We start from the raw sequence: 27,386 nt of genomic DNA, 5'->3' as shown, positions 1-27,386 counted from the left end.
TTTGGGATAAGAGGTAATGTAAACTTGTGGCCCTTAAAGTTTCCATGGCTCTTTTCCAGTAATAATATGGAAAACTTGTCAAAATTCTAATTCAGATAATTATGTTGTGCCTCTCTACATTTCCTATATATTGTATGAAACGTTCTTTATACCTTGTTACATAACTGTTGTGCAGTGTTCCAAGTTGCTGCATGTATGTATTTAGACTGGTAAAGTGATCTAAGTTAAAATATAACTTGCAAGTCAGAAAAATGACTATTTTGCTAACCTCTGATTCATATTTAACATTTTCTGCCCTCACACATACTAGCAGCAATTCAATATTTAGGATTAGCCATGACTTTATTTGATGTTTATAAATGCCTCTTTTTCATTCCCTCTTTCTGCCACAGAGTAAAACTTACATATTTCAGGATTACTTCAGTGCACATTCAAAAAAATTTGGTCAGCAAAAAGAATAAAGATGTATTTGTTTGCCTATTGTCTACACTCATACTGGCCTTATCTGTTTGTTACATGGAAGTCTACATCCTTAGGCAGATAATTATTTTGTCCAATAGTGAAGGCACATATTTAGACTGCAAAACTTATAGTAAACCAGATATTTTAAAAAAAACAAATGGTCTTGTAGCACTTTATAGACTAACAAAACATGTAGATGGTTTGTTAGTCTATACAGTGCTACCAGACCATTTGTTGTTTTTTCTGTACAGACTAATTCGGCTACCCCCTGAAGCTTCAGATAATTTTAGGCCCCCATCTCTCACTTGAGTCTCCAGACTAAGCATTTAGGCAAAGCTAACAGAGCTTGTTTCTGTGCTCCAGGAAATTAACATGAGGTAGGCTGGGCCCACATTGTTTCAACATTCTGAAAGCTCCTCAATTTGTATTAGAAATGCATGCTGCTGTAGGGGAGGCACCACCTTCATTTTAACAACACCCTCAAGCATTTCCAACAGCTGACACATGAAAAGTCCTGGGTTCTGTTTGTCTAGACTGTAAGCTCTCTGGGGCAGGAAACATTTTATCTGTGCTTGTAAAACAGCACAGATATCTGAGAGTACATAAATGTTTAAAGCTGACAAGCAATGTGGATTTGTGCCATGTTTTTCGGCTTTATGATCTATAAGATTGGCCTAAAAGGTTGCTTTTGTTTGGGGGTTGGAGAGGAACCTACCTCTTATTTTCTACCTTAAATATTAGAGATGTCAAATCTGTTCTTAATGCAGTGCTTGTGAAGCTGGGCTATACAATGCTCCTGTCTCTTAACTGAAGATCTTTTTGTCCAATAGTTCATAGGGCCTCGGAATTAGATTAGTAATTAAAAACAAAGCAGAGTTCTAACACTCTAAAAAATCATTTCCCTTTCAATTGGTTTTGATTGATTTCACACACATGGTATTACTTCTCTAGGTGTCTCAACAGATTTTTTAAAAATACAGAGCTGACCTGAATTTCTAACATGGTTAAAATTCATATATGAATGTAAATATTGTTAAGGCTTTCTCGATCTTAAAAATAAAAGAGGCATAACTTTTAGGATGTTGAGATCCCTCATGTAACAAACATCTCATTTTATTCTAAGATTTATAACACTTTGCTTGTAAAAAGATATGCAACATTGATTGTTTTAAAGCAAAAACTGTATATAAATTTATCCCTAGACCAATATTTTATTTTGATCATATTTTACAACAACAGTAACTTTTATATCATGAAAAACTTAAAAAACAATAGTCTAGTAGCACCTTAAAGACTAACAAAACACGTAGATGGTATCATGAGCTTTCGTGGGCAAAACCTACTTTTGCCCAGGAAAGCTCATGATACCATCTACATATTTTGTTAGTCTTTAAGGTGCTATTAGACTATTTGTTTTTTAAGTTTTTCCTGTTACAGAAGCGGCGAGGAGTCCTGTGGCGCCTTATAGACTAACTGAAGTGTAGGAACATAAGCTTTCGTGGGCAAAGACCCGCTTCGTCAGATGCATCTATGTCCATCCGTTTGCATTTGGAGAGAAAGATTATATCTGTTTGTACTTGTGCAAGTTTCTTCATGAGGTTGATAGATTTCCACTCCATACGGCTAAATGCAGTGCCTTGCATGGTGTCAAGTAACAGAGGGGTAGCCGTGTTAGTCTGAATCTGCCAAAGCGGCGAGGAGTCCTGTGGCACTTTATAGACTAACTGAAGTGTAGGAGCATAAGCTTTCGTGGGCAAAGACCCACTTAGTCAGATGCATGTTACAGACTAACTCAGCTACCCCTCTGAAGCTTTTATATTACAGATTATTTATTAACATTAGTTCTAAGAGCCCCAGATTAAGAATTAGAATGTCATTTGCACATACACAGAAAACTGCCTTTGCCTTTAGGGAACACTAAAATATCATTATTCCCTCAAAATCAGTCACTTATCATATCTACAAATTATATTTAGGGAAATAAATGCTATAAAGTTGCAATCTTTAACACAGCTCCTGCAATGAGCTCCAGGTCCTAGACCTCCATTGATTTAAATAAGGCTCTTTGTGGGAACCAAGGTCTGTCAGAATACAATTCATTGCAGGATTGGCGTTTCTGTTACTGTCTTTTCACTCACTCTCAGACAGAATTAGATGAATTGTTGGTTGTAATTTATGATGAAAAGTTAGCCTTCTTTCTATTCCTGAATTGTCTGCAAATAGATCATGACTGCTCATATCGAGAACCATTTTCAGCCTAAATTAAATACACATTAGACATATGCATGGGGAATGAGAGAATGAGCCACACCCAAGAGATCGCTGCCTGGAGCCCCACTGAAATCAGCAAAACTGCGGGCAGGTCTGGGGTCAGGGAGGGATTAAGATCTTTGTTTCTTGATTTAAATTAACCTTTGTTAACGACCTACATTTGGCCATCCGCGAACAAACAAATGTACACGAGTGTTCACAAAAAAAGGGGAACGCGTATGATTCTGTCTAAACCAAAAAGGGTAGATTAGCAACACCATTTGAATATCCCCATCCCATTTTGTTCCACTCTGCAGGGCTTTCTAGAGTACGTGCATGTTAAAAGTAAACACTAGATCTTGCAGAGTCTTTTATGGGTGGAGCCTCTATTTATTTAATTAATTAATTCGCTATGCTGCCCTAATGCATCAACACCTATTTTAGATTTAGCTGGTACCACTGCTGAGGCGGCTAATGCGAATTTAACCTTATCTTAAAAATCAACTATTCTCTCCATTTTACAGACAGAAAACTAGGCCTGGACAGAGATGATGCCAACTGTCAGGAGGGGAACTGGTGGCAGAACAGGGCAAGAAGCTTGATCCCCATCGTCCTAATCCAATGCCTTAGTCACAAACCCGGGTGGGTGTGGGGGCGGGAGAGAGGAGAACCGGTATCCGTGTTAACTTTAAGGTGTCACCGAAACTTCTCATTGTTTTCCCCAGGTCAGGGTCAGAATACCTAAGAGGGCAACTTCTCCCCACTCGGTTCCGGTCTCCAGCCCCAGTCTGCGAGGGGAGGAGCAGGCGGGCTGGAACTTGGGTTCCCACAGCGGCCCTCACCCTGACACTGCCTCAGGCCGGGGGCGCGCGGGAGTTGCTCGCTCCGCTCAGGGCTCTGCGCCCTTTGGGCACAAGGCAGCGAGCCCCCACCCAGCTCTCCAGAGCCCGGCTCGCCCGGGGCGCTGCTGGCAGAGCCTGGCTGTGGGCGGGTCGCGCTGACATCAGCCCCTCTGCCGCGGCGGGAGGGGGAGCCGCTCTCCCCTGTTGGGGGGGGGTGGGGGTGTTTCAGGCCGGGGGAGCCGAGGCGAGTCCGCCCGGTGCCGCTGCCGCGAGGAGGCGGGGGGTGGGGAACCCAGCCTGCCTGCCCCGGGACCCGCCGCCGGCAGCGGAGCGGCTGAGCGCAGGAGGCGTGGCGGGCACCGAGCCGCCCTCGCAGCGGGCTGTGCGGAGCTTGCCATGAGCGGCTCAGCCGGGCGCAGCTCAGAGCCGCGGCGTCCGCTCCTCCGCCATGCACGGGCTCTGCCGCTGCCTCTGCTTCGTGGCCGCGCTGGCGGGGCTCTCCGGGGCCAGCCGGAACTGCCCGGACCTCGTCGTGGACAGCTGCCTCTGCACCGCGGAGCGCTCCAAGGGGCCCGGCCGCCAGACCGTCCGCATCAAAGTTGTCTGCAGCGGCGGGGAGTTGGTGGAAACTTTGCAGCCCGCGCTGCTGCCGAACCGCACGGTGTCCCTGTGAGTACCGCCCGGCGGGGCTGCGGGCACGTGGGGAGTCTGCCTCGGATGGGGGGGGGGGGCGGGGGTGAGCGGAGCGTGTGAAAGGAAACTCATCTGTCAAGGGTCTGGCTTGGCAGCTCCTCGTGCCGCGAGGCGGGCTGCAAGCCTTTGGCTAACGCAGGGGGCAGAGCCCACCTTGGAGGGCTCTTTGTGCGCTTGGGAGTTGGAGTGCGAGAGGCTAAGATCCCTTCCCAAACAACACACACACATCCCCGTGCAAACAGTGGGCAGCAGTCTAGTCACCGGTGTTTCCAAACAGCTGTCACCGCTTCTAGTGGACTGGGAAACGTGGACTCTAAAGAGCGTGCGGTTTTCTGTAGGGGACGGAAATGACCAAGGAAGCCCCCTACGAAAAAAGCATTACTGCACCAACCTGTGATTTATACCTGACACACGCCTTCTCCGTCTGTAAAAGTTCAGAATGAATAACAAAAAATAGGGACTAAGAAATATACTTTCAACGTCTTAATTACAGTCAAAAAGGGAGCAGAGACTGATCAAACGGGTTATGCGATGTATTTGTAGTTGTTGGTCTCAGGGTATTAGACACACAAAGTAGGTAAGGTAAAGAACAGCTCAGTATAGCTGGAAAACTTCTCTCTTAAACAGAGAAGTTGGTTCTCACCCACTTTGTTTCTCTAATCAACCTGGGAGGGGAGTTGTGACTTTGGCCCTAAGTTTAAAACAAAACCGAGTTTGTTTTCACTTCTTGCTTAGAAAGTTTTGATGGTATTTTGTTTGCTTTTGGGAAGCAGGACTTACTATGCAAATTGTGTACTACTGGGTAGGGTGGCTTTGAAAATGTCAGTGTTTAGATCAGCTAGTGTACCTTGAAACATCTGTACTGCTGAGCTGCATTTTAAGGGTTAGTTAAACACATCTGAAAATTATGTTTTCTTTTCTAATTTTGGAAGCTGCGGTATCTATTTTTGTCTGCATACACTTTTGGTTGTAGACATACTATTTGGAATATGTCAGGTAAATTGTTAGTTGAGTAATTTAGTAGTGGGAAATGACTCATAATTTGGTGCATTGTTGACTTGCCAGTGTTTTGGAAATAGACAACGAACATATTGCCTGTTGCACACACCTGAACTTGAATACATGATATTCATTGTAAGTATATATGGCTAATATTATTTTGTACCTCTATCACTGAGAGGTTAATGCAATGTTCTATAATTGGCCCATGCATCAACATTGTTGACATTTTTTCCTTTAGGATGATGCAACTGATCCTATGCAGTTGAATTTAGTTCATTTGACAACTCATACTGTGAACATCACTATTCACAGCGCTTTATTTAAGTCAACACTTTTAGGAGAAAGGTGGGAAAGATAATAACTTATGACATCTGTGCTTGTAAATGTGCAGATGTGTTAAGTGTGCTCTTCAGATTTTGCTAAAACTGATGAATGACTTGGCTCTGATCTTTCATCTAGGAAGCTTGTGCTTCTGAATATATAGATGTGATAACTACAATTCTTAAATAATGTTGTTGAACTGAGGTAGAACAACTTTATTATATCCATAAAGTTTGTAGTTACCACATAAGTTCAATGTAGTTCCATGGTTTAAAACTTTCTTTGGAATATAAAGCATTCCAACTTTCTAAACAGATTTTGTGTAGTTTTTAACTACTTTTCTCCATTGCTTAAGACATTTCTAGAAACTCTCTAATGTTGCATATCTATAAGTTGGTTTGTGCTTTTGTTTTTAAATATTTATTTTCAAAAATTTCTACACACTTTTTTGCAGACACTTCCCGTACAACCATTTGCACTTTTAAGCTGTACTAGCAAGTGAGCTCAGGATAATTATTATAAAATTAACACAAACTATTTCAAATAGGAGTGTACTATTAAAAGAAGAGATAATGAGAGTGATGGAGGAATAAATATCTAGGGGCAGATCCAGGAGTGTTTCAAGTTGCCATAGCTCAAAAATGACAAATTGCACCACTAATATCATCTAAGATTTAAGGCACTAATCTCAATATAGATAATACCAGATAATTCAGAAGACAGCCAAACACACTTGTTCAAGTATCAGGAGCACACAATTCTGCATTTTTGAAAGTGATTTATGAAAGTCACTTAATCTTAAATAGTTAACTTATAAATTTATATTTAATTGACCAAAACTGTGAGGACCATGGTGAATGAGATATTGGACCAACTTCTGCTGACTTCTAAACTAAATATGATTTTTAAAAGTCTTCCATATCATATGCTCCAAATTGTTCTGTTTAGGAGAATACAATATCTTATGCCTGCCAAATATATATTCTTCTCCTATTCCTTTTGAAATTACACAAATTTTAAGGAGATTACATTTTATTCCAAAGCTAAATCTATAATTAGAAGTTAATGCTTGAAAGTAAAATAGGAACAATTTTTACACCTCAAGTTTTAAGTCTTATGTCAGGTTTGTGTGTTTGTTTGTATGTTTGTTTTTTCAGTACTGAATCGTGTAGCTGACAACTTGATGGAAAATGCTGGTTCATCATAAACAGATTCCTCATGGAAAATCTTTGTTACATTTGTTATATTTGGCCAGCTGCATAAATTGGTGGCAAAGATCTCAAACTCTGGTGTTCTTAGATTTGTTTTTCTAGCTGCATAGAAGATCTAGAAAAAGAGCATTTGCTTGCAGACATGCTTCCTATTTCCACTCAGTTTTATTAGCCTATAGAGAAATCTATAACATATGGAATATAAAGTCTTGGATTGCTTTAACAATTAGCAAATATAGATGAGAATAAAGGTAATGGGTCTTGCTGATGCAGTGACATTTAATAAAATAAATGTAGCAAATGTTATACAATTTCATGTGATTTAAATAATAGTTGTTGTTTTCTTTATAGCGTTCTTTTATTGGAAAGGCACATCTAAGACAAATTGTTACAATACTCTGATAACCCTATTGAGCAGTGATTGGAAAAAATTACCGCCATTGAGAAGTAAGATCTACCTCTTAAGTCGATAAGATGAAGTTGTAATGCATCATCCTTTATAATAAGTACATAGGTACATACATGCTATATGTCACACTTTATAAACTAATTTAACACACTATGCTTTTTTTTTTTAAGGGAAGGGAGATAGTCAACTCTTCTTTAATTGACTAGCTGTTAGCATTGGTTGCTATGGGCAGATCTGGAAAGATTTGTTACTAAATGTTTTGCTAATTAAGAGTCTAACCTGAAGTTAACAGACTCTTGTTGACTTCAGTGGAGTTTGGATGGTGTCTTAATCGGTTATCTTCTGTTTTAATGGTGGGAGAGATTGTCACTGACTTGATTCAGGCAGTTTTCAAAAACTTTACATTCAGTAATATCCGAGCTATGAAATGTGGAGTGGTTCCAACAAATAAAGGGAATTGTATTTGAAGTAAAATTAAGAAAATGAACTGTCAGCTGTAACATCCTAATTTAAAAAAAAAAAGAAATTTGTTAAAATGTTCTGGATATACTGTTTAACTGTCTGCATTCAATATTTATTTCACAGCCTTTTCAAAAGGAACTGTAAACCCTTGAGTAAAACAGCTGTCTAGTTTTACTGTAGCTTCTGAAATGAACTATCTTCCATTGAAATGAGTTGTTTGGCTATGCGGGGAAAAAAGGACAAGACATTTGGCATAGATTTAATCAGGTCACAACTTTTTGGGTAGATATCTGCTGATTAGTCCCAGAAAACAGTGTACAGTGCAGGTAATCCCCATATTTATTTCATAGCTACTCCAGGGGCTTCTACGCACTCCTCCTCTTATGCCCTGATCAAGCAAAAAAAAAAAAAAAAATCTACCTCATAGGTTGGTTAAGGTGGGCTATAAGAATGGAGGGAGACTGGCTCCCTTCCATACCAATCATAGGTGCCCCCAACCACCTCTCCTTCTTTCTTTTAATGCACACCTCTTTCTACATCCTTTTCCAAGTCATTTATCCAGTCCCTACATACCTTTCCTGTGGAGTACCCGCACTGGACAGCTGCCAAAAGGAAGTGCCAGCGATTAGGTCTGGTTCCCAGATATCTTCTAATGCCATCTTTTATTTTGGTTAAAAACATGACAGCTCCTATGTTGGATAGGTAAACCCCAATGTCCTAAAACAACTCAGTTGCCCCACATATTATGCCCATATGTGAAATTATTACCCCTCTTGGGTTCCCAAGGAATTTGGCCACCTCCCTGTTCACATACCTCCTTAATTTGCCCACTCGGCAAGGGGTGGAGGACTCATGGTTCCCTGCCAGATTCTACACTGAAGCATGTCTGACCAAAGAATGTGAGCTCTTGGAAAAAGTTCAAGTATCTGCCCCAAATCTGTCCTTGCCCTGAGCATTAGTTCACCCCTTGAAACATTCCTAAATCATTTTCCCCATGACGAAAACAATTATATGTGGGGGCTGCTGATGGCCCTGCACTGCATACAGCATTGGTATTAGTTGATCCTATAACATGCCCCTTCTTGCATACTTCTGTATCAGAGGCAGCAGCATGGGCCAGCACCTTGTGTGTGCTGGGAGCCGAGGAGCTGGCTGCTGCACTGGGCTGCAGCTGGCTCCCTGGGAGTGGCGGCTGGCAGACAGGAGCTGGATGCTGCCCCACATTGCGGGTACATGTAATGGCTGAAACTTTCAGCAGTTACACAGTTACCTGCTTTTTAACATCCCTAGTTGGTAAGAGAGGTTTTTTGTCTTGAGAGAGAGAGATTTTATTCCTTGTCTTGGGAGGTAATAAAGACAAATGTCTGGCTGGATTATAAACAGGGCAAAATAATGCTGAAGATGGGTGGTTATGTCAGCTAATTATGTGGACAGTCCAATCTTGTGTTTCTTGACTGTTTACAAAGGTCAAGAAAAGTCTCTTCTTACTTCAGAGGTCTGCAGATCAGTCTGCAATTGGCTAACGTATTGTCCACTTTTTGAGACAAGGCCCTAGATGAGATGAACTAATGATCTGATCTTCTATTCTTATTGGCTACGTCTACACTGGCCCCTTTTCCGGAAGGGGCATGTAAATTTCACTAGTCGTCGTAGGGAAATCCGCGGGGGATTTAAATATCCCCCGCGGCATTTAAATAAAAATGTCCGCCGCTTTTTTCCGGCTTTTAAAAAAGCCGGAAAAGAGCGTCTAGACTGGCCCCGATCCTCCGGAAAAAGTGCCCTTTTCCGGAGGCTCTTATTCTTACTTTGAAGAAGTAAGAATACTTTGAAGTAAGAATAAGAGCCTCCGGAAAAGGGCACTTTTTCCGGAGGATCGGGGCCAGTCTAGACGCTCTTTTCCGGCTTTTTTAAAAGCCGGAAAAAAGCGGCGGACATTTTTATTTAAATGCCGCGGGGGATATTTAAATCCCCCGCGGATTTCCCTACGACGACTAGTGAAATTTACATGCCCCTTCCGGAAAAGGGGCCAGTGTAGACGTAGCCATTGAGTCTAAACTTACATTAATGTTTAGGCAGATCTGTCTTGATTTCCCTTCAGCTTTGAGTAAGAGTGAGGTTTCTATATTTTTGCTTTTGTCAAACACAATCATCCTGTGACTATGACCATCTAAGTCGTGGAAGCATTTGCCTGCCATATAATTTGTTTGGATTGTGCATATCATAATACTCTTTCCCCTAGTGGGACAGGAGCCTTCTGAGCACACCAGTATTCTTCCATACTTCCTCCTTCCAATCACAAAGCCTTTGCTTTTTGTTGAGTTGCCACCTGGCTCAGGGCCTGCTCTTTCAGATGCTATTCCTTGAGTGTGCTTGCAGGCTTTTGAGAGTGTGCAAAAGATAAGATGCCCTTTCTCACGAGCATTCTAACTTCAGGTTGATGTGAGTACTCACTTTTGAGCTGATGGTCCAAACTGTCAGTATTACTAACAATACATATTGTAACTTTTTCTGGGTAACGACCACTTGTTTCATTGTCTCATTAAAAAGGCATTCTACAAGAATGAAGAGATTACACAAAATACATTTTACTTGTTTAATTTAAAGATAGGCCCAGAAATACTGACCGAATTTTATTTATTTTTATAATCTCCAATAATTTTAAATAGGCATTCTAGATGTAAAGATGTATTGGTAAGTGAATCACAGAGATCTGTTCAGGATCTTACACTCCTTGGATGCACATATTTTTTTCTTTTAGAAGCCACTCAAGAATTTTTGACAAATGGACTACTGGATCAACTCACTGACTTGTAGATCTACATAATGCATGAGGATTCATGAAAATCCTTACCATGCACCAGACTGCTTGGTTTTGTATTTGAATCTCTGATGTGAATGAGAAATGTGCAGAGACACAACCAGAAAGGTGCTTGCTAGCTATGAATTGACTCTGGAGTCATACCAGATATAGTGGCTGCATGACATGATCAATGATACTTGTTGACCTTAGATATACATAGGCAGCTAATTCATTGCCAAGAACCTCTAGATAATTAAGAGATCTATATTTTGTTCTTAGCTCTACTACAGAGTTCCTGTCTGATTTTTTTCTCTTTTTTTTTTAACCTTGTCTGTGTTTTTCTTCTGTAAAATGAAGATAATACAGTTTTCCTTTTGGCTTGTGAATCTTTATTCATTAAATGCCTTGGTAGCCTAGCTGGCAGGTGATATAGTTACAAAGTATTATTAAAATCTACCTGTCCCAGATAGTGGTATATGATTAACTTTCTTTTTCCTTCAAAAGAAAACCCAGTGCGCTTTTCATATCAAGTCCCTTTTGATTGACAAGTTCTCCCTCAGTTATACATGTTGAACACTGTTTTCTTAAGTGGCGTTACACAGATTTCACTAAAGGTAGAACTTGGCTAATAGTAAATAACTGTCCCAAGTGTAGTGGATGTGTTGAAGACACACATTTCGAGCATAGATCAGTGGCAGGTGTGAGACCCTCTAATATTTAATACAGCGGTGCTGCATGGCTATAATGATGATGATCCGTAACGTTTTCATCCTCAAAGCACTTTGCAAACAATTCTCTAAAGGCTGAATTTACCCCATTTGCCCCTGTTTCCAAATTACTTCAATGCTATGTCACATCTAGACTTGCTTTAGATTATATATATAGATTTTATCTCTCTCTCTCTCTCTATCTAAACACTGCTTCATTTGTTTCATGCACAGTCTTGTCTCTTCCTGTTCTACGCTACTGTGGTTCATAATGGTTATTAATAAATAATATAGCAAATAATTTTACTGCACTGTATTTTTACAGTATAAAACACATTTCATGTTCCTGAGAGCATACAATCAAAGTTACGCAGGGCAAGCAAATGCTAGACAATATTTTACAGAAGGAAGAACAAGAAAAAGATTATTGGTGAGGTGATGATGGAAAAGGAAAGCTCCTGAGAGTGGATTTCAAAAATGTTTTAATAATACATTATGTTGCATAGTATTTGTTATCTCTAGATCGTTTATGAAGCACCTTGTATAAAGACAGATAAGTTGTTATCCTCATTAAACAGGTGACAAAACTAAGGTAAAGAGAGCTAAGTGACTTGCCCGCAGTCATTCAACAGATCATTGTCAGAAACAGGAATAGAAGGCCAGGTCTTCTGGTTCCCTATCCATGTGCTGGGCCATGCAGCCATCCAAAAATTTGTTACAGGTATAATCAGCCATGGTGAAAGAAATTCCAAGCGTAACGGCAAACTGACGGAAGATATGAGAGAGATGAAGTAGATGGTAAGGAGAGGTGAGTGGGGAACAAGAGGAAAAAAGAATAGAGATGTCAGGCAGGATTAGAGTATGTAGGTTAGCCTAAAATTGACTATTTTTTCTGATCTAGACATAGTCCATAGGCCATATGCAGCCTAGAAGGGTTCTGCGTGTGGTCCCACATGATACTTTGTTTTCATACTGGTATTACTAAAGTGATTCACATGTGAAGTGAGATGTGTGCTGATTGTGAGAGCATGCGCTTTCTCTGCATCCAATTAAACCAAAGCAGTGCTTTGATCAGCATACCTCACAAATTCTAGGTGCACAAGCACAGTTAGTAATACTACCTATCAGGGAAATGATCTTGGTTAGGACAATCTTGCAGCCCACTGAGATGGAGGAACACTCATGAGACCCGTGCACTAGCTTGGATTGCCCATCGCTGACACAGCCAGAATGAGTACAAACTACCATGAATTACCACGTTTTATTTTCTCCATTAGACAGACCTGCTGGGTGAAGTTACTTCTGGGGAGGAGAGAAAGGGGGCCCTGAGTTCCCTATTTTGTTTGTCCTGCCATAGTATAATTAAATTCTGACATTTTGGTGTTCCAAAGTGACATTTAGCCATGCTAATGCCAGTTTTACATGCTTTACGAGAGCCCAAGTGAAGGATCTAAAGGTTATATTAAGGTTCACGTTTGCAAAACTGATTCAAAGTATAATGGTTACCATACTGTGATTGCTTGGTAATATAGCTTAGTTTGTTTATATAAATTATTAAATATAGAAGAATCTTTGTCTCTTTCATTCTGACTAATATAAGGGTAATAAGTGATCATTGCAGTTTTTCAGTTTAAAAATGTTATCTCCTTTTTTAGACACGTGACTCTTTTGAGACACAAGACTGCAATCTTTGCTGTATTATTAATTGGATCACTTATCTTTTGATCATTTCACCTATTACATGGGCCAGGGCTACTCAACTTTGGAAGCCCCAGGGGCCACAATGATACTCACAGCACATGCAGAGGGCCACAACTTAAGCGTGGTTGCATATATATGCAAATATATACGCAAATAGCTTCTTTCACGCTGATGGGCATGACTACAAAGATTAAGCCTCAAAGCATGGCACCGGACCCAAACGTGGCCAGTGTGAGCCAGTCAGCACCTCTCACTCTTCCCACAAGGCTAAGCAACCAGCACTTTCCACAATGCCCCAGTGTTCACGGCATCTCCTCTTCAGGGCCTAGAAACACTGACACCCTGTCCCTGTCTGTTCCTGCCAGCCCATCTGCTTGAATCTTTCAGTGCTCACCCTGCCTGGGAAATGTCTCGCTGTTGTGGAGCATGTTCCCAGTGGAGGCCATGGTCAAAGGATCCCACTTGCAGACTGCATGTTGAGCCCTGTGTAAACCCAAACTACACTGCAGGCCACAAACAAATGGGCTGCGGGCCGCGTGTTGAGTAGCCCTGACATAGAGACTAGGCAACTTGCTTATTGCTGACTTTCTAATTTTGGGGTAGACTCTTTCCAGAAGTGCAGAAGACGTCAGACTATTTAGGAGAAATGTATATACATATGTTTACATATACATAGTTGTATACACATTTAACAAGATACAGTATTTAGGTAAAGTAGTACATTATGAATTTCCTCCCTCAAATGTGGGCGTGTGTCATTTGGGATAATTTGCTACTTGATCCATTGAGCTTAGTTGGCTGTCAAACAAGAAGAGATTTGGTAAATGCCATTGCATATTTTACTCAAAGTTAGTCCAATATGCGTGGTACAGATTTATTTTTAATTTCAATAGATTATCAGGGGGAAAAAAACAAATTGTGTGTCAAATGCATTTACCTACATCTGTTGTGTCTGGTTTAGAGCTTATGTTTGAATCATTAGCAGTTCTAAAACAGTCAGTAAGTTGGGATGAGATTCATGAAAGGAAGAAAGCATTGCAATGTGGAGCCTAATGAGTCCAAACTTTTAGGGGTCTAGAAAGTCACAGAAGTACCTTTTTCGATTCACAAATCCTGAGTTAGGGGAGAGAGGAGCCTTACATTGAAATTCATAAAGCCAGCATGGTAGAGAGGAAGCTGCCTACAACAGATAATGGGAGACCCCAGCCAAGGGAGTGAATGCTAAGCCTTGCCCCTCTCTTCAAGATAGGTGCCTAAATTTGGCTGCTTGGAGGAGCCTAACTCTGCTAGTGATTCATGAAGTTAGGGAACATAGGTACTCAACTGCATAAGTTGCACATGGAATCATAAGCTAAATAGCTGGGGGAGGGAAGATAATTTCCTGTCTAATTTGTAGCTTAGTGGATGGGATACTCACTGGTCAAGTATGCCATCTGAGTCTCCTGCCTCTCAGGTGAGAATGTGAACCACTAGGCTATAGAATATTTGGATGGGGGCACCTTCAGTCTTTCCCACTGAAGTTGTTCCACTTTAATTAAACAAAATTGGGCCAGAGAGAGAGAATGACTCTATAGCCTGGAGTTCGGGCATTTACATGAGAGTTGGCAGATCCCTGTTCAAATCCTTTCACCTTCTCAGTAGGAGATGGGCTTGAACTGGGGATCTCCTACAGCCTGGCTGAGTACCCTATTCACTAGTACAGGGGTGGGCAATAAATGTCCAATGGGCTGGACACAGTTTGCTAGGGTTAGCCCCCAGCAGGCCTCCAATCTCTTTTAGTTAGCTGTGCTTTCACATGTACAGCTGCTCACAGCTCCCATTGGCTGCAGTTCACTCTTCCTGGCCACTGGAAACTGCAGGAAGTGGGGAAGGCTGGGCTACCATTTCCTGCAACTCTCATTGGCCAAGAACGGCACATAGCAGCAAACGGAACGTGCGAGTGGTTGTACCTGCAGATACACAGGTAAATAAAGCATCTGTTGGCCACTGTGGGCTAACCCTGGCAAACCGCATCCATCCCACTAGCTGCTTATTGCCTACCCCAACACTAGTATAAAGACTACAAAGGCGGTTCTTCCCCATACAAATGTGAACACAGCTATCTTTGTGAGAATGTGTCTCAGGGCCTGATCTGGTAGGCATGCTCAGAGATCATGTACTGGAACCCCCTCCCTCAAACACAACTTGAGCAGCTAACCTCTAATCTTTTTGGTTTGTGAAACACACTGTCACTTAGGACACCTAGCACAAGGCAGCAGAGCACATGCTCAGGCAGGGGATAGATATCCTAGAATGAGGCTGCAGTTTGTGTGTGCCCGGAGGGAAAAAACATTCGTCTTAATGAGTTTAGGCTCCTGCAGCATTGGGTGGCAGCCAAGTGGGAGTTTTCTGATTGCAGTGGTGCCTAAAAATTGGAGATAAGCATATGACTAACAAAACTTTTGTGGAGTCCACCCTTGGTCACTAGCTGAAGTCCTGCCCACCAGCTGGTTATATGTCTTATTACAGCTCTCGCAGGTAACTCATGAATGTGGAAGTTCTGCTTGAAGGAGACTCTAGGGTAATGATGGTCAACCTAGGCTAGTGAGTGGGCTGCATGAGTGGCCCTCCTTCAGCTCAGTGCACTGCCAGACTCGTAACCAAGTTGGTCTGCCAGGAGAGGGTAGCTTTGCTAACTGAGCTTGTGTACCTAGAATTTGTGGGGTGCGCTGATTGAAATATAACAGTGCTTTGATTGGTTACAGAGGGAGGGCACAACTCTCACTGTTGGTGTTATGTGCAAATAGCACACCCCTCACGTCACGTGCATTTGCTTTGTGTGTATCACTTCAGTAATACTAGAATATTGGTAGGAAAAAACAACCTGGATGGAAAAGAGCGAAATCTGGCACCCTGAACATGAGCAAAGGGAAACAAAATGTCTCGTGGGCCACACCTAGAACCCTGATGGGCCACAGGTTGCCCACCACTCTTAAGAGTTCATGCCTCTTGGGCAAGGGTGAGAAACCTCAGGCATAGGGGCTGGATGTGGCCCCCCAGTTTGCCTGACTCCTGCCCTTCAAGTCTAGGGGCCTCCCCTGCATTGGGGAGCCTGTGTTGGTGCTTTATCTCCCACATCTCCCATTGTCCCACCACATGGATGAAGCACACAAAATATACAAGCACCCCCACACACCCAGGCTCTGGTGTGAGAAGGGAATGTTGGGAGTGTTTTTCTCCTTCTCAGTTGGGTGCCATGTCAATAAGGGCTTTTTGTGTGTGCTCCTTGATTGATTTTTCCGTGAGTCAGTGGCCCAAAAAAGGTTCCCCATCCCTGCTCCTGGGGGTCATAGTATCTTTTTCCAACCACTGAAAGGGAATTTTCCTTAAAAAACAGGTGATGAAAGTGACTCTGAGGTAGCTTTGGCACATTTATAGCATTGCTGGAAATCTTGATATCTTTCACACGGTTTTCAAGAGGGATCAATACATATGATCTAGATAGGGATGGTCAAGGGCTGACTGTATTTGGTGGTCACGAGGCACCAGTTCCACACTCAGTTTTCATGTGACCTGGAGAGAGAGAATGAGAATCTGGGCCTCCCAAACGTATACCTACTATCCCAAATGAAAACTACCTCCCTGCCAAGTTATGCACATTTGATTTCCATTGTCACATCTTCCCGTCCCTGTCAGTTATTCCCTCCCCAGTCAGAGCAATAATTTCTGTTCAAGTATCTCTTTTTAAGGCTCTGCTGCTTCCCTTTCTGCCTGGACCCTCCACTCATTGCTCCCTCCTCCTTTTTCTTAAAGGAGCATCATCTCTGGAGTCACCATGCTTCCTGCATTCCATGTTGTGAAAATACTGTACAGCAATTTATGGCTGTTCTGCTCCTTCTCTGTCTCCTTTCTATCATGTGACAAATGGAGTGGTTTCTACAGTCACTGTGCTCCCTATAGGTCCCTCTTTTCAAAAGAATACTTTTCTGCAGCTGCCTCCACAGAAGAACCCAGCAGCTTCCTGAGCAAAGCTTCCGCAGACATAACACTGTTCTCTTCTGCAGGGGCCTTGTCACAGCTGCTCAAACCGGCCCTGTTCCAGATAATCCATCCTTCTTTCCTCAGACTGTTTTGCCCTGCTTCTACTATGCACAGCTGTTTTGTGGCATAAATCTGGAATCTAAAAGGGCAGAATTCCTCCACTGACACAGCTATTCTGCTCTAACAACCCCTTGGAAGTATTTGTGAGGCTCAGTCATTTTTCTCATGCATACCTGAAATTCAGAGCACTGTAATTCATGAATTTCATCGCTGGTTTAATTCTGAATGCTTTCAAGCATTGGTACTTGTCTTTTCTCTCTCATTTAGTATACAATTGCCACTTGATATTTTAGTTTTCCTTCACTTTCAGTGTCACCAGCTAGTAATTCTACATTATTTGAAATACATAAAATAGTCTGCTGGCTATATATCTCCCTAGTCATATTTGACTAGTCTTTATTTCATTGGCTAAGATAGCATGTTATATAGTTCTTTAAGTTTATTTTCAAGTTATTGGGAGTTAATGTGGAGTTACAGATTTCTCAGACACTTTCCTGCCCCTTGTTCTCTCTTTCTTATACATTCATTTTCTTCTTTTTAGAATAGAAAATGTTACCTTTTCAATTTTTGATTTTTAGGCAACATGCTACCGTTGTCCTTTTTAGTATTCTGAAGATACACTAAAGAAACTGGTTAGAAACAGTAATTTCTCTCTCTAAATATTGTCTTAGGTAGATTCCTTCACAGGATAGATACCTTTCAAGTGTGAGACAAGCAATTCTTCTCTTCCATTTGGTGTTCTGGTTTTCCCCACCTCCCAGTAGAAAAGTTCAGCAGTCCAAAATGGAGTCTAATATCAGATTATCAGGTCACCTGACTGTGTAGTATCACAGCATCAAGGAGTCATTGGCAGTATAGAGGGTCCATAGGAAGGCCAAGTCTTTTTTTAGAGTCCATTGTCCTCCCTGATGCGCTGTCAGCCCTATCTGGTTTGTCCGTTGTTCTACCTGAGGTATTAGCAGTGATTGTCACCCAAAGCAGCATAGCTGAAATACAGATACGTAGTCAATATTTCTAACTTCAGATACAAAAATGATACATTCATATTTTATTCAGTAAATCATAAGCTTTCTATTGATACCTTACTAGCTTTATCTTGCAAAAAGCATATCTTAGTTATGCCATAGTCATATCCCAATAATATTTGGGATATAAGGGTGCGAGTGTGTCACAAGTAGTTCCTAGTTTGTTTTCATGCCTGAGACCCAGCTGAGAGTTTAATCTCCAAATAGTGAAGTAGTTCATGCCATTGTTCCACTTCTAATGGTTTTATTATAGTGTAATAACCTTGATGATTTTTAGCTTAATTGGACTTAATCTTATCTGAAAAAGGAATATATCCACTGTATAAACTTTTCTGTCAATAACAAAACACAGGCGAAGACTTCTGGGATTTGTTGCTGTATGATGGTAATCTTTTTTTAAATTAATTATTATTATTATTATTTATTATTATTAAGCCTATGAAAAAACTGATATGTACCTCTGGGTCTGATAGAATTTAGCTCTTGCTGTCAGGTAGCATATAAATAAGAATGTCTTTTTAAACGTTTTTTTTCTTTTTCAAAAAGCTCTCCCTTGGTAAATACTGAGGCTCTGGAGTTGGCTGTATTTTACCTTCCTCAGTTCTGAATATACTGTCTTGAATTCTCTGTTACACTAAAGCTCCTCCGGCAGTGTAGAGGGGCATCAACGTAACTGAGAATCTAGCCCGCTGAGATGTTCTTCATTATTAATGCAGCATTATAGCTTTGAAAAACCTTGATGGCCTAGGGCCTACAGGGCTACTAGGATATGGACTTTCATAGTTTTCCCTGGCTAGTGAGGAGTTTGCTACAAAAGAAAGGAACTACAGAATCAAGGTAGCAGAGGTGACCTCATGAATATCTTCTTTTATGTAAAGATGAACCAATTCCAATTCAAAATAGCTGCTTCAGTGTTTGTTCACAGACGGAATTGTAACTGGAAAGATAAAGGGATTATATATACTGGAACTGAAATTAAAACCTAGCTAACTAATAGATTAGAAAATAAACCTCAACCTGATAATATCTTAAAACTAGACCTGGAAAACTGGAATACACGTTTGTGGGAGGACCTAAATATTTTGTCAGATTTGCTATACATTATTGGCTCCTTGAAAAGATGTTAACTGAAAATTAACATCAACTCTAGCCTTTGTATGAGTGCAGAAAAATATGCTACAGCTTCAGTGGAAAAGCTTATAGACTTCAGGGCTAGAAAGAATCATCACAAGCATCTTCTATTCTTAACTCCTGATCATTTTCAGGCCACGGAACTTCACTCACCTACTCCTGTAATATCCCCATATTCTCTGGCTCAGTTACTGAAGTCCTCAGATAATGATTTGAAAGCTTCAGTTTCCAGAGAATCCACCATTTACTCTAGCTGAAACAAGTAAATGACCCTTTGCTTTCCAACACAATAAAAGCAAGTAGATAGTCAAAACCCAAACATGAACACAGCTAGCACTATGGCAGACTTGGCAGTTAGAGATGTATGAATTTTTGGGGAGCAAGACATTTTTTAATCAGTGACACCAAAACATTTTATGCATTTGTATCTGAATTTGCCCAATTGTTCACTTTGGGCATGGAAAAAAATCTGAAAAAAAAAGAAAAATATTTTGTTTTATTCAGTTTGCAATACCTGTTTTTCAATATTTTTAAAAATGACTGACTTCTCAAACTTTCTAATGCATTGACAAGATCACTATTTTCTTGGCTCTATTGACAGCAATTTGGACAAATGTAGCAAAAATGGTGGGATGAATGCACCTAAGGCAGTGGCCTCCAACTTTTTAAAGCATAAGATCACTTTTTGAATTTAAATGCAATCCAAGATCTACCTCAATCCAAATAGCCTTGCCCTGCCTCCTTTGTGCCCTTTCTCTGAGGCCCCGCCCCTACTGTCTCCATCCTCCCTCCCTCTCACTAGCTGGGGCATGCTCAGGACTGAGTTGGATGGGCCAAAAATTGTGGGAAGGGGGTTCTAGGTGCAGGCTCTGGGAGGGTTTATGGATGCAGGGGTGCTGGAGTGCAGGAGGCAGGTAGGGTGTCAGGATGTGGGCTCCAGCTGGGCCCTGCTTACTTCAGATGGCTCCTGGGTGGTGGTGCAGTGAGGCTAAGGAAGGCTACCCCTGTCCTGGCCCTGCACCACTACCAAAAGCAGCCAGCAAACTCCATCCCAAGTGCTGTTGTACCCCCTCTTTGCTCTGTGGAGATAGGAGACAAAGTGGAAGAAGAGGCAACTTGACATCAGCACCCTCTTCTCCCTCCCCTGCACAGCAAACAGGAGGTTTCTGAGGGGACAGCTCCAAGGCAAAGGAGAAGTGCAGCCATGTGGGGAGGGAGAGCTGAAGTGCTGGCACTTGATAGTTTCTTGGCCAAACCAGTCATGATCACCTGTCAGAGTCTCCAAGACCTACCGGTAGATCCCGATCTACTGCTTGATGACCATTGACCTAAGAGGTGTGTGAAACTTTCTGTTGGATATGATGGCTTATTGACAACACAACAAACACCACCAGCTTCAGCTTTTAATGCTCCAACATACTGAGTTTCCTTTCAATAGTACTTAAAAGTTACCTGGGGAAATGCAGTATTGAGAAGTATACACATTGAGTATCTTTGCTGTCCCATTCCCATAAATGTGAGCCTTGTTCCTCTTCTCTTTTGACCTTTTTGTTCTAAAGAACATCTTACTTAAGAGGTTCAAGTTTGACTGCTGGAAAAAAGTCTCATTCTTTGTTACTTCTTTCCCTGGCCAGCCATTGCACATATTCATTCTTATCGTCTGCCCCTGCATTGTTGCATCCACAAGTTTCTCCCTTTCCTCCCCAACTTATTTTCCTCTTCCTTCACACATGCACTCTGTAGTCTTTCCTCCATTCCAAGATATTGCTCTGCCACAGAGGTCTTTCGGAAATGTATCTATAGTCTTTCTCCATTATATTTTAGTCCTCAGACAATTCTTTAGCCTTTCTATCTCCCTTTCTCACTCATCCTCATTCTGCCCTACATAGTGGCTTACATTTCTTTCGTACTTTTTCCTTGTCTTCCTTTTAGTTTTTCCTGTTTCTGAAACACCTAGCTGTCTCCAAGTACCTACTCTTTTTTTTCATTTTCATTATTCTCTTCATCCATGTTTGACTACCTTTGCTCCCATCTCTGCCTTCTCTAGTTTTTCTATTCCTCACTGCTAGCTGTGGGTTTATAAACTCCATCTGCCCAGTAGAAGTCCAAAGCTGCCCTACTGACCTTGTTTCAGTACCTCCTCTCTTCTCAGTTCTTCAACTAAACCATCATCAGGAAATGTGAAAGAGCCATTCAAGTGATAATGAAGCCATTTAAATATACTGTGTTAGGTCTTGTCTACACTGGCATGTTTTGTCACCAAAACCTGCCTTTGGTGACAAAACAGTGAGAATGTTTACACTACAATGCAACCCCTGAGAGCGATGTTTGTGTTTCCCCCTTCCCTTTATTGTCAACAGTGTGGATTGTGTTTTGTCGAGAGAGCTGGCTTCTGCCAGTATCCCATGGTGCCTTTCCTGATGGCTATGCTTAGTGTTTTGTGACCTCTGCTGCCCTGCAGGCATGCATCCCTCTTCTTTTAAAGCTCCAGGAAGTATCTGAAAACTGAGTGAGCTGCTTGGTTTGGAGAACAAACAGAACAAATCATTAGAATGCTTCTGTTCTGCTGCTGCAGCAGGAGGGCTGAAGAGACTGCTGTGCTGCTCTGACCTTTCTTAGCACTGAGAGCTCACAGAGCAACAAGGGAATCCTAAGAAGCACAGGAATCTGCTCTGCCTTCCCACAATACTGCACTGTGGGATGCTTACCCATGTTGCTTTGTTCTGTCTGTCAACAGGGCAGCCAGCAATGTGGCCATGAAATGTCAACAACAGGAGGCAGAAAAACTGGTTTGACCGGTTTTCACTTTTGGAGACTTTTGTATGTCAATAGCACTTTTGTCGCTAAGCCTTCCCAGTGTAGACTTAACTTTTATCTATGAGACCTTAGTTTAAAATTTTGTTTTAAAAATATTTCATTAGTGTGTTGCTGATGATTATAAAATCACATTTCTGAAAAATCATCATTATCCCCAGCTGTCATTGGGCCTAAGGGCACCAGTTTAATATTACTGTGTAGGGCCCCCATAAATCTTAAGAACTGCCCTGCAGGTGCCCTTTTTATTGAAAAGTTCCCTCCAAAAGGGGACCTCACAGTATCCAGTTATATCTGCTGACCACATGCACGGAGTCTGGTTATTGTGGGTGGAAGTGACCAGGAGGTTGCCAGGTCATCACTTTTGTCAGAGTATCCTCAGATGGAGCTGCCTCCTGCATGCATCGGGCTGCTACAGCTCCTTGCTGTGGCTCCACAGGCGAGTCCCTGCCAACCTGGGTAGAGGAGAATGGGGAATAGCGGTAAGCAATGCGGGAGAGGGAAGACAGGGTCTAGGAGAGATGTTTTGGCACTCTTTTAAAAAACATTACAAAATTGGCAAGCCTAGGGTGTGTGCTCATCCTCTGCAGTCCCATATAATTACTCCCAGGATTTCATTACAGAAAATATGTGCATACTACATGCTTTACTTTAAAGTGTAGCAATTTGAGGATGAAATCTCTCCAAAATGCATTAGTACTTTGGTTACTGTCTTTGAGCCAGATAACTAAACTTATTTATATGTAAAACAAATCTAAGTTTGAGACAGTTTTCCTCCTTCTTATAGTATAGGTGGTGTAATTCCCAACCTTTCATGGGCTTATAATGGCCTTTCATCTTAAATCAAATTAATTCTCAAATATGCAGGCTACAGTTGATATATCCATGCTACTGTTGCAAAAGCCACGATTTCCCATTTATACTGGTGCATAGGAAAGAAAGCACAGTTGATGTATCCTTTAGAGATACACTTCTTGGTGTAAATATGTGAGCATTTTAATGAGCTAGATTCTGAGCTTCTGGTCTGTGACTAGCATTACTCATTAAGCAAACCAAAAGAGTGTCTGATTTCTGTTGCAGGAAGGCAATGATTGTTATTCCCTCAGCAAAGAAAATGACTAGTCTGAGTAAAATTAAGAAATTTGTGTGGGTTCTACTCACCAATCTTCTTCGCTCTAGGGTTGGCAGATGGTTTAAACAAAAATACCGGACACACTTGTCATTACATCACAATCTACATTACATCTTATTTAGAAAATACTGGACATTTATATTTTCTCATTTATATTTTCTCAATTTGTTTCCCCAAACAGAAAGCTCAAATATTGGACTGTCCAGTTCAAAAGCGGACACGTGGCAACCCTACCTCTCTCTCTCCATGACATACCACTCTTAGACCCATATATAAGAAGAAGGCCTTCATACATTTGATATTCCCAGCGGCAAAAGTCTGCATGTAGAAGGCACAGTTGTACCAGTACTATGTACTGAACAGTGTTTCATTATCTTGTACTATGACAGTGTACATACAGGTTGTACCTCCCTAAACCAAGACTCTCTGGTCCAGCAACATCTGTGGTCCAGTAGGACAGATGTTTCTGCCCCAGAGGCCCCTGGAGCAGGGGAACTGGTGATGAGGCTGGGAGCCCTGGGGAAAGGAGGGGCTCTGGTGGCATGGCAGAGGGATCTCTGGATAGGGTCAGCAGCACAGCCAATGGTGGTTTGGGAGGCCAGTGGCAGAGGACCTCCCCTGGTCTGGAAAATTCCTTTCTCAGGACTGATCTGGCCTTGAGGGTGCTGGACCAGGGAGGTCCAACCTGTAATAGAATTAGTGGTGCCTGGAATTCAAGAGATGAGGTGGTTCAGTTGAGTTTTGATCAGGCTTTAAAGTTTTTCAATCAGATCTAAAATAAACATATGCAAAAGTACATTTTCCTTTTGTGATGCAGTTGGCTTCCGTGGTGTTTTTGGGTCCAAGTGGCCCAGTTAACCAGATACTCAGACTATAAAGATCTGTGTCTCTGAGCAGGTTAGCCACAAAGTACCAATCTTTCCCTGTGCTCCAGTGTAAGAGGATTCTCGTTTTTCCCCAGTTGCTATTGACCCATACTATAACTATATTATACTGTAATCTCTTCAGCCTTAAAGTACATGAATCTCTAAATTCCTAGCAACAATACACTTGATTTAGATATGCAGTGCATTTAGAAATGTTCAGCACTGGAATGCTTCCAAGTGTCATCTGGATTGAGTCTTGACAAACATCTTCACCAGGCGTATTTCATCTCTGAACAATTTTCCTGCTTCAAATTCTGCCAAAAACCTCTGGCTCCAATTTGCACTTGAGACAGGGCAATTTTAATGGTGTTTATTGTTGATGTTATCCTGTTGCTTCACTTTCTTCCTCAACTTCAATCTTGACATCTACAAAGCAGAAATCTAAAGATTGTTAATGATGTCCGTATGAGAACTTGGTTTTAAAAATAATCAAATTGTACATGTTTCTCTGCTGGACTGTGGTTAGATTTTCCCTCCCTTCCCCCGTTTCCCCCCCCCCCCAATCCTGAGGCTTATAATACAAATCTTACTGGCAGCATTTGTGCAAGATGAGAGTAGGGAAAAGAGTGCTACTAAAATCTATTGTAGCTCAAATTCAATGCATAGTACAGTAATTCCTCATTTAACACTATAGATATGTTTCAGAAAATGATCGTGTTAAGTGAAAACGTCTTATGTGGGGTAAGTTTTCCCATTGAAAATAATGGAAAAGGTGGGAGTTGCGTTTCAAACGTAGGTGTCTGTTGGGACCGGGACATAAGATTGGGGGAGAAAGAGGACTGGGTTACAGCAGGGAGGGGAGCTGTTTGGCTCTGGGGAAGGGAAGAGGAGGAGAGGGCAGGGGTATTGGGTTAGGAGTATGCCCCTGTGGTGGGTCTTCCAGGACCCGCACTGCGTCCGGCGAGGGGAGGGGGAGGGGAAGTCAGCAGGGAACAGCGCGGCGAGCAGCCAACCCTCCACCGCTTTGCAGGGAGGCAGGGGAAGCCCTGCGCAGCCGCCGGCGATGGGCCGGCTGGGGAAACCCAGCCACCGGCCTGCAAGCAGGGGTAGAGGAGAGGGGGCAAGGTGTCTGGTGAGGGGGAGTCAGCGGGGAATGGTATGGCGAGCGACGAACTCTCCACTGCTTTGCAGGGAAGCGGGGGAGGCCCTGCGCAGCCACCGGCAATGGGCCGGCAGGGGAAATCATGTTATTCCAGGGACGGTCGTGTAATTCAAAAAAGCTACCCCCGAAAAAATCATGCTATCACGAAAATGTGTCAGGAGGGCACGTGCTAAATGAGGAATTACTGTAGCTTTACCGGGAAGATGGAAGTCATGAGTAGCTTTTGATTTGAATGTTATGTGTCTTTGATCTTGCTAAATTTCTTGGTGGTTACTATTTTGCAAGTCCTCTCCAACCTCTTTAATTTTTTAAGTGACTGCTATAATTTGGCATACTCTATTTCCTGTATTAGGAAGTGTGACCTTTTGGCCATATTAAGATTTCCTCCAGTCTGTTTATATATATATATATATATATATATTCTGCAAAACAAGTGACATTCTGGAACTTATAAATAACCATGTTTTAGTGTCTGTTTTTTTTCAGGTTGTTCTTCTTGCTGCTCTTGTTTTCAATAAACTAAGCTCATAGCTAATTAGAAAATAGAGTTTATATGAAACGTTTTAATTATCTGTCTTAAATATTTACATAATCTTAATGTTAGAACCATTTACTGATACACTTACATATAATATAGTCTAAGATTCAGAATGTATGTCTAGAAATCTGTCTGGATGTGTTCTATATAGAGAATAATATAAAACAGAAACTGTAACACTAAGGGTGTAACTCAAGATATTAAAGGAAGAAAAAAAATCTAACTGACATTTTATCTGACAATTGTGTTCTATTTATGAACTGTGGAACAAGTTTTCTCATCCTGTGGGTGGGGGCCCAAAATTGTGTCACCAGAATGTTTTAGAGGGTCATATTGAAGGTCCTGTGACACTAGTCCCATGGAGATGGCTGGGCTCGCTTCCCTGCTACAGGCACTGCAGCCTATGGGGTCCCGGCGCCATTCAGTATGGCCAAGTCATAATGCCGATGGGAGTCTGGGTAGGCCAAACTTGAGTGAGTGGCAATGCAATCCCATGAGCCAGGATACTAGTCCATGCACACAAATTTGGTCTAGTCAGGCGGACTGAGCCAAATCTGTACAGAACTGTAACCCTGAAGGTTGCAACACTGAGAGCCAAACCCAGCCAGCCCCACAGAATAGCTGCAGGAGCCACCACTGTGTGGTCACAGCTAGGCTGGACCCAGCCCAGGTGGGGAGCAGAATCTGACTGAAACCATCCAGGGCCTCCAACATTTACAAATGAGTCCTGAACCCCAAAAGTTTGCGAACGGCTGCTATAGAAGACACTTTCTTGACACATGTGGCTGCCATTTACAAACTATCGAGCTTTAGGATTTTATTTAAGGAGCTTTGTTGTTCAGCTTTCTCTTTCACAGAACATCACAGTTGATAAGAGGAATTCCATTTTAATCTGCTGTATAACTTCACTTGAAAAAAATCTAATGCTACAAGCACACTAGAAAAAGCATTTGAAATCTGCAACTTCTATCTTTTTTTCTTTCCTCCATGAGTGACTCTTTTTTAAAAAAGACCATGTGCAAACTGTCATAAACAATGAAAAAAAAGTTATTCATCAGAATTCAGTAGCAGAATCTTGAAATATTTTTGTGGCATCTGTGCACAGGCATTTAGGGAAGCTGCTCTTCACTGGCTCTGTCCAGCACTCTCCCTTCCTTCACTTGGGAGTTTTTCATTTGGAGTAAATAGAGCCCTCTGGCTGATAAGAGAATGTTGCTCATTCCCTTCTGCAATTGGAAAACTGTACTACAATATGTAGGAATGACTACAGACTGTCAGCATTTCTCAGAATGGCAGTTTTGGTCACTTTTTTTTTTTTAAAGCTGTGTTAATAGAGTCTCTATGGGGAACGTTGCATGGCATTTTTAGTGTATAGAATGTGCTCAACAATTGTTACAGTTACTCATAATATTGAAAGGCAGAATATAAACCTACATAGCATTTTGAGGAAGCAGACAGTGTGTTATCATTGTCAATAAGTCATGACAGCTGTCTGAGTAAAATACACATTAACTGAGAAAGCAGGAACTTGTTACACACAGTTGGCAACAAATTCCATTTAGAATTTCTAGTAACTTACAGTTCACTATTTAAAAAAAAAAAAAAGTAGTCCGGTAGCACCTTAGACTAACAAATATATATATATATAGTATCATGAGCTTTCATGGGCAGAATCCACTTCCTTAGATGAGTGGAGAGAAAGTGGGGGGGAAAAAGGGGGGGAACTTCCAAATGTATAACAGAAGAAGAGAGGGGTTCCCACCTTTTTTCTCCACTCT

General features: G+C 41.7%; 1 protein-coding gene across 5 annotated transcripts in view; it reads left to right on the top strand.

Moving 5' to 3' along the window:
- The first annotated feature begins 3,551 nt into the window (after positions 1-3,551).
- Positions 3,552-27,386, top strand: part of ADGRA1 (adhesion G protein-coupled receptor A1) — a 486,631-nt gene continuing 462,796 nt past the window's right edge. For 2 of the 5 annotated variants that reach the window (XM_075935211.1, XM_075935210.1), the window contains exon 1: positions 3,554-4,223. In XM_075935211.1, the coding sequence (XP_075791326.1) occupies positions 4,003-4,223 (221 nt within the window). In that variant the 5' untranslated portion in view covers positions 3,554-4,002. Of the gene's footprint in view, positions 4,224-18,512; positions 24,650-27,386 lie in introns of those variants that run through there. The other 3 variants (XM_075935212.1, XM_075935213.1, XM_075935214.1) reach the window with 3 other exon arrangements.

Source organism: Pelodiscus sinensis, chromosome 8 (assembly GCF_049634645.1).
Source record: "Pelodiscus sinensis isolate JC-2024 chromosome 8, ASM4963464v1, whole genome shotgun sequence".
Classification (NCBI taxonomy): domain Eukaryota; kingdom Metazoa; phylum Chordata; order Testudines; family Trionychidae; genus Pelodiscus; species Pelodiscus sinensis.
This window is presented reverse-complemented; position numbering and strand designations above follow the sequence as displayed.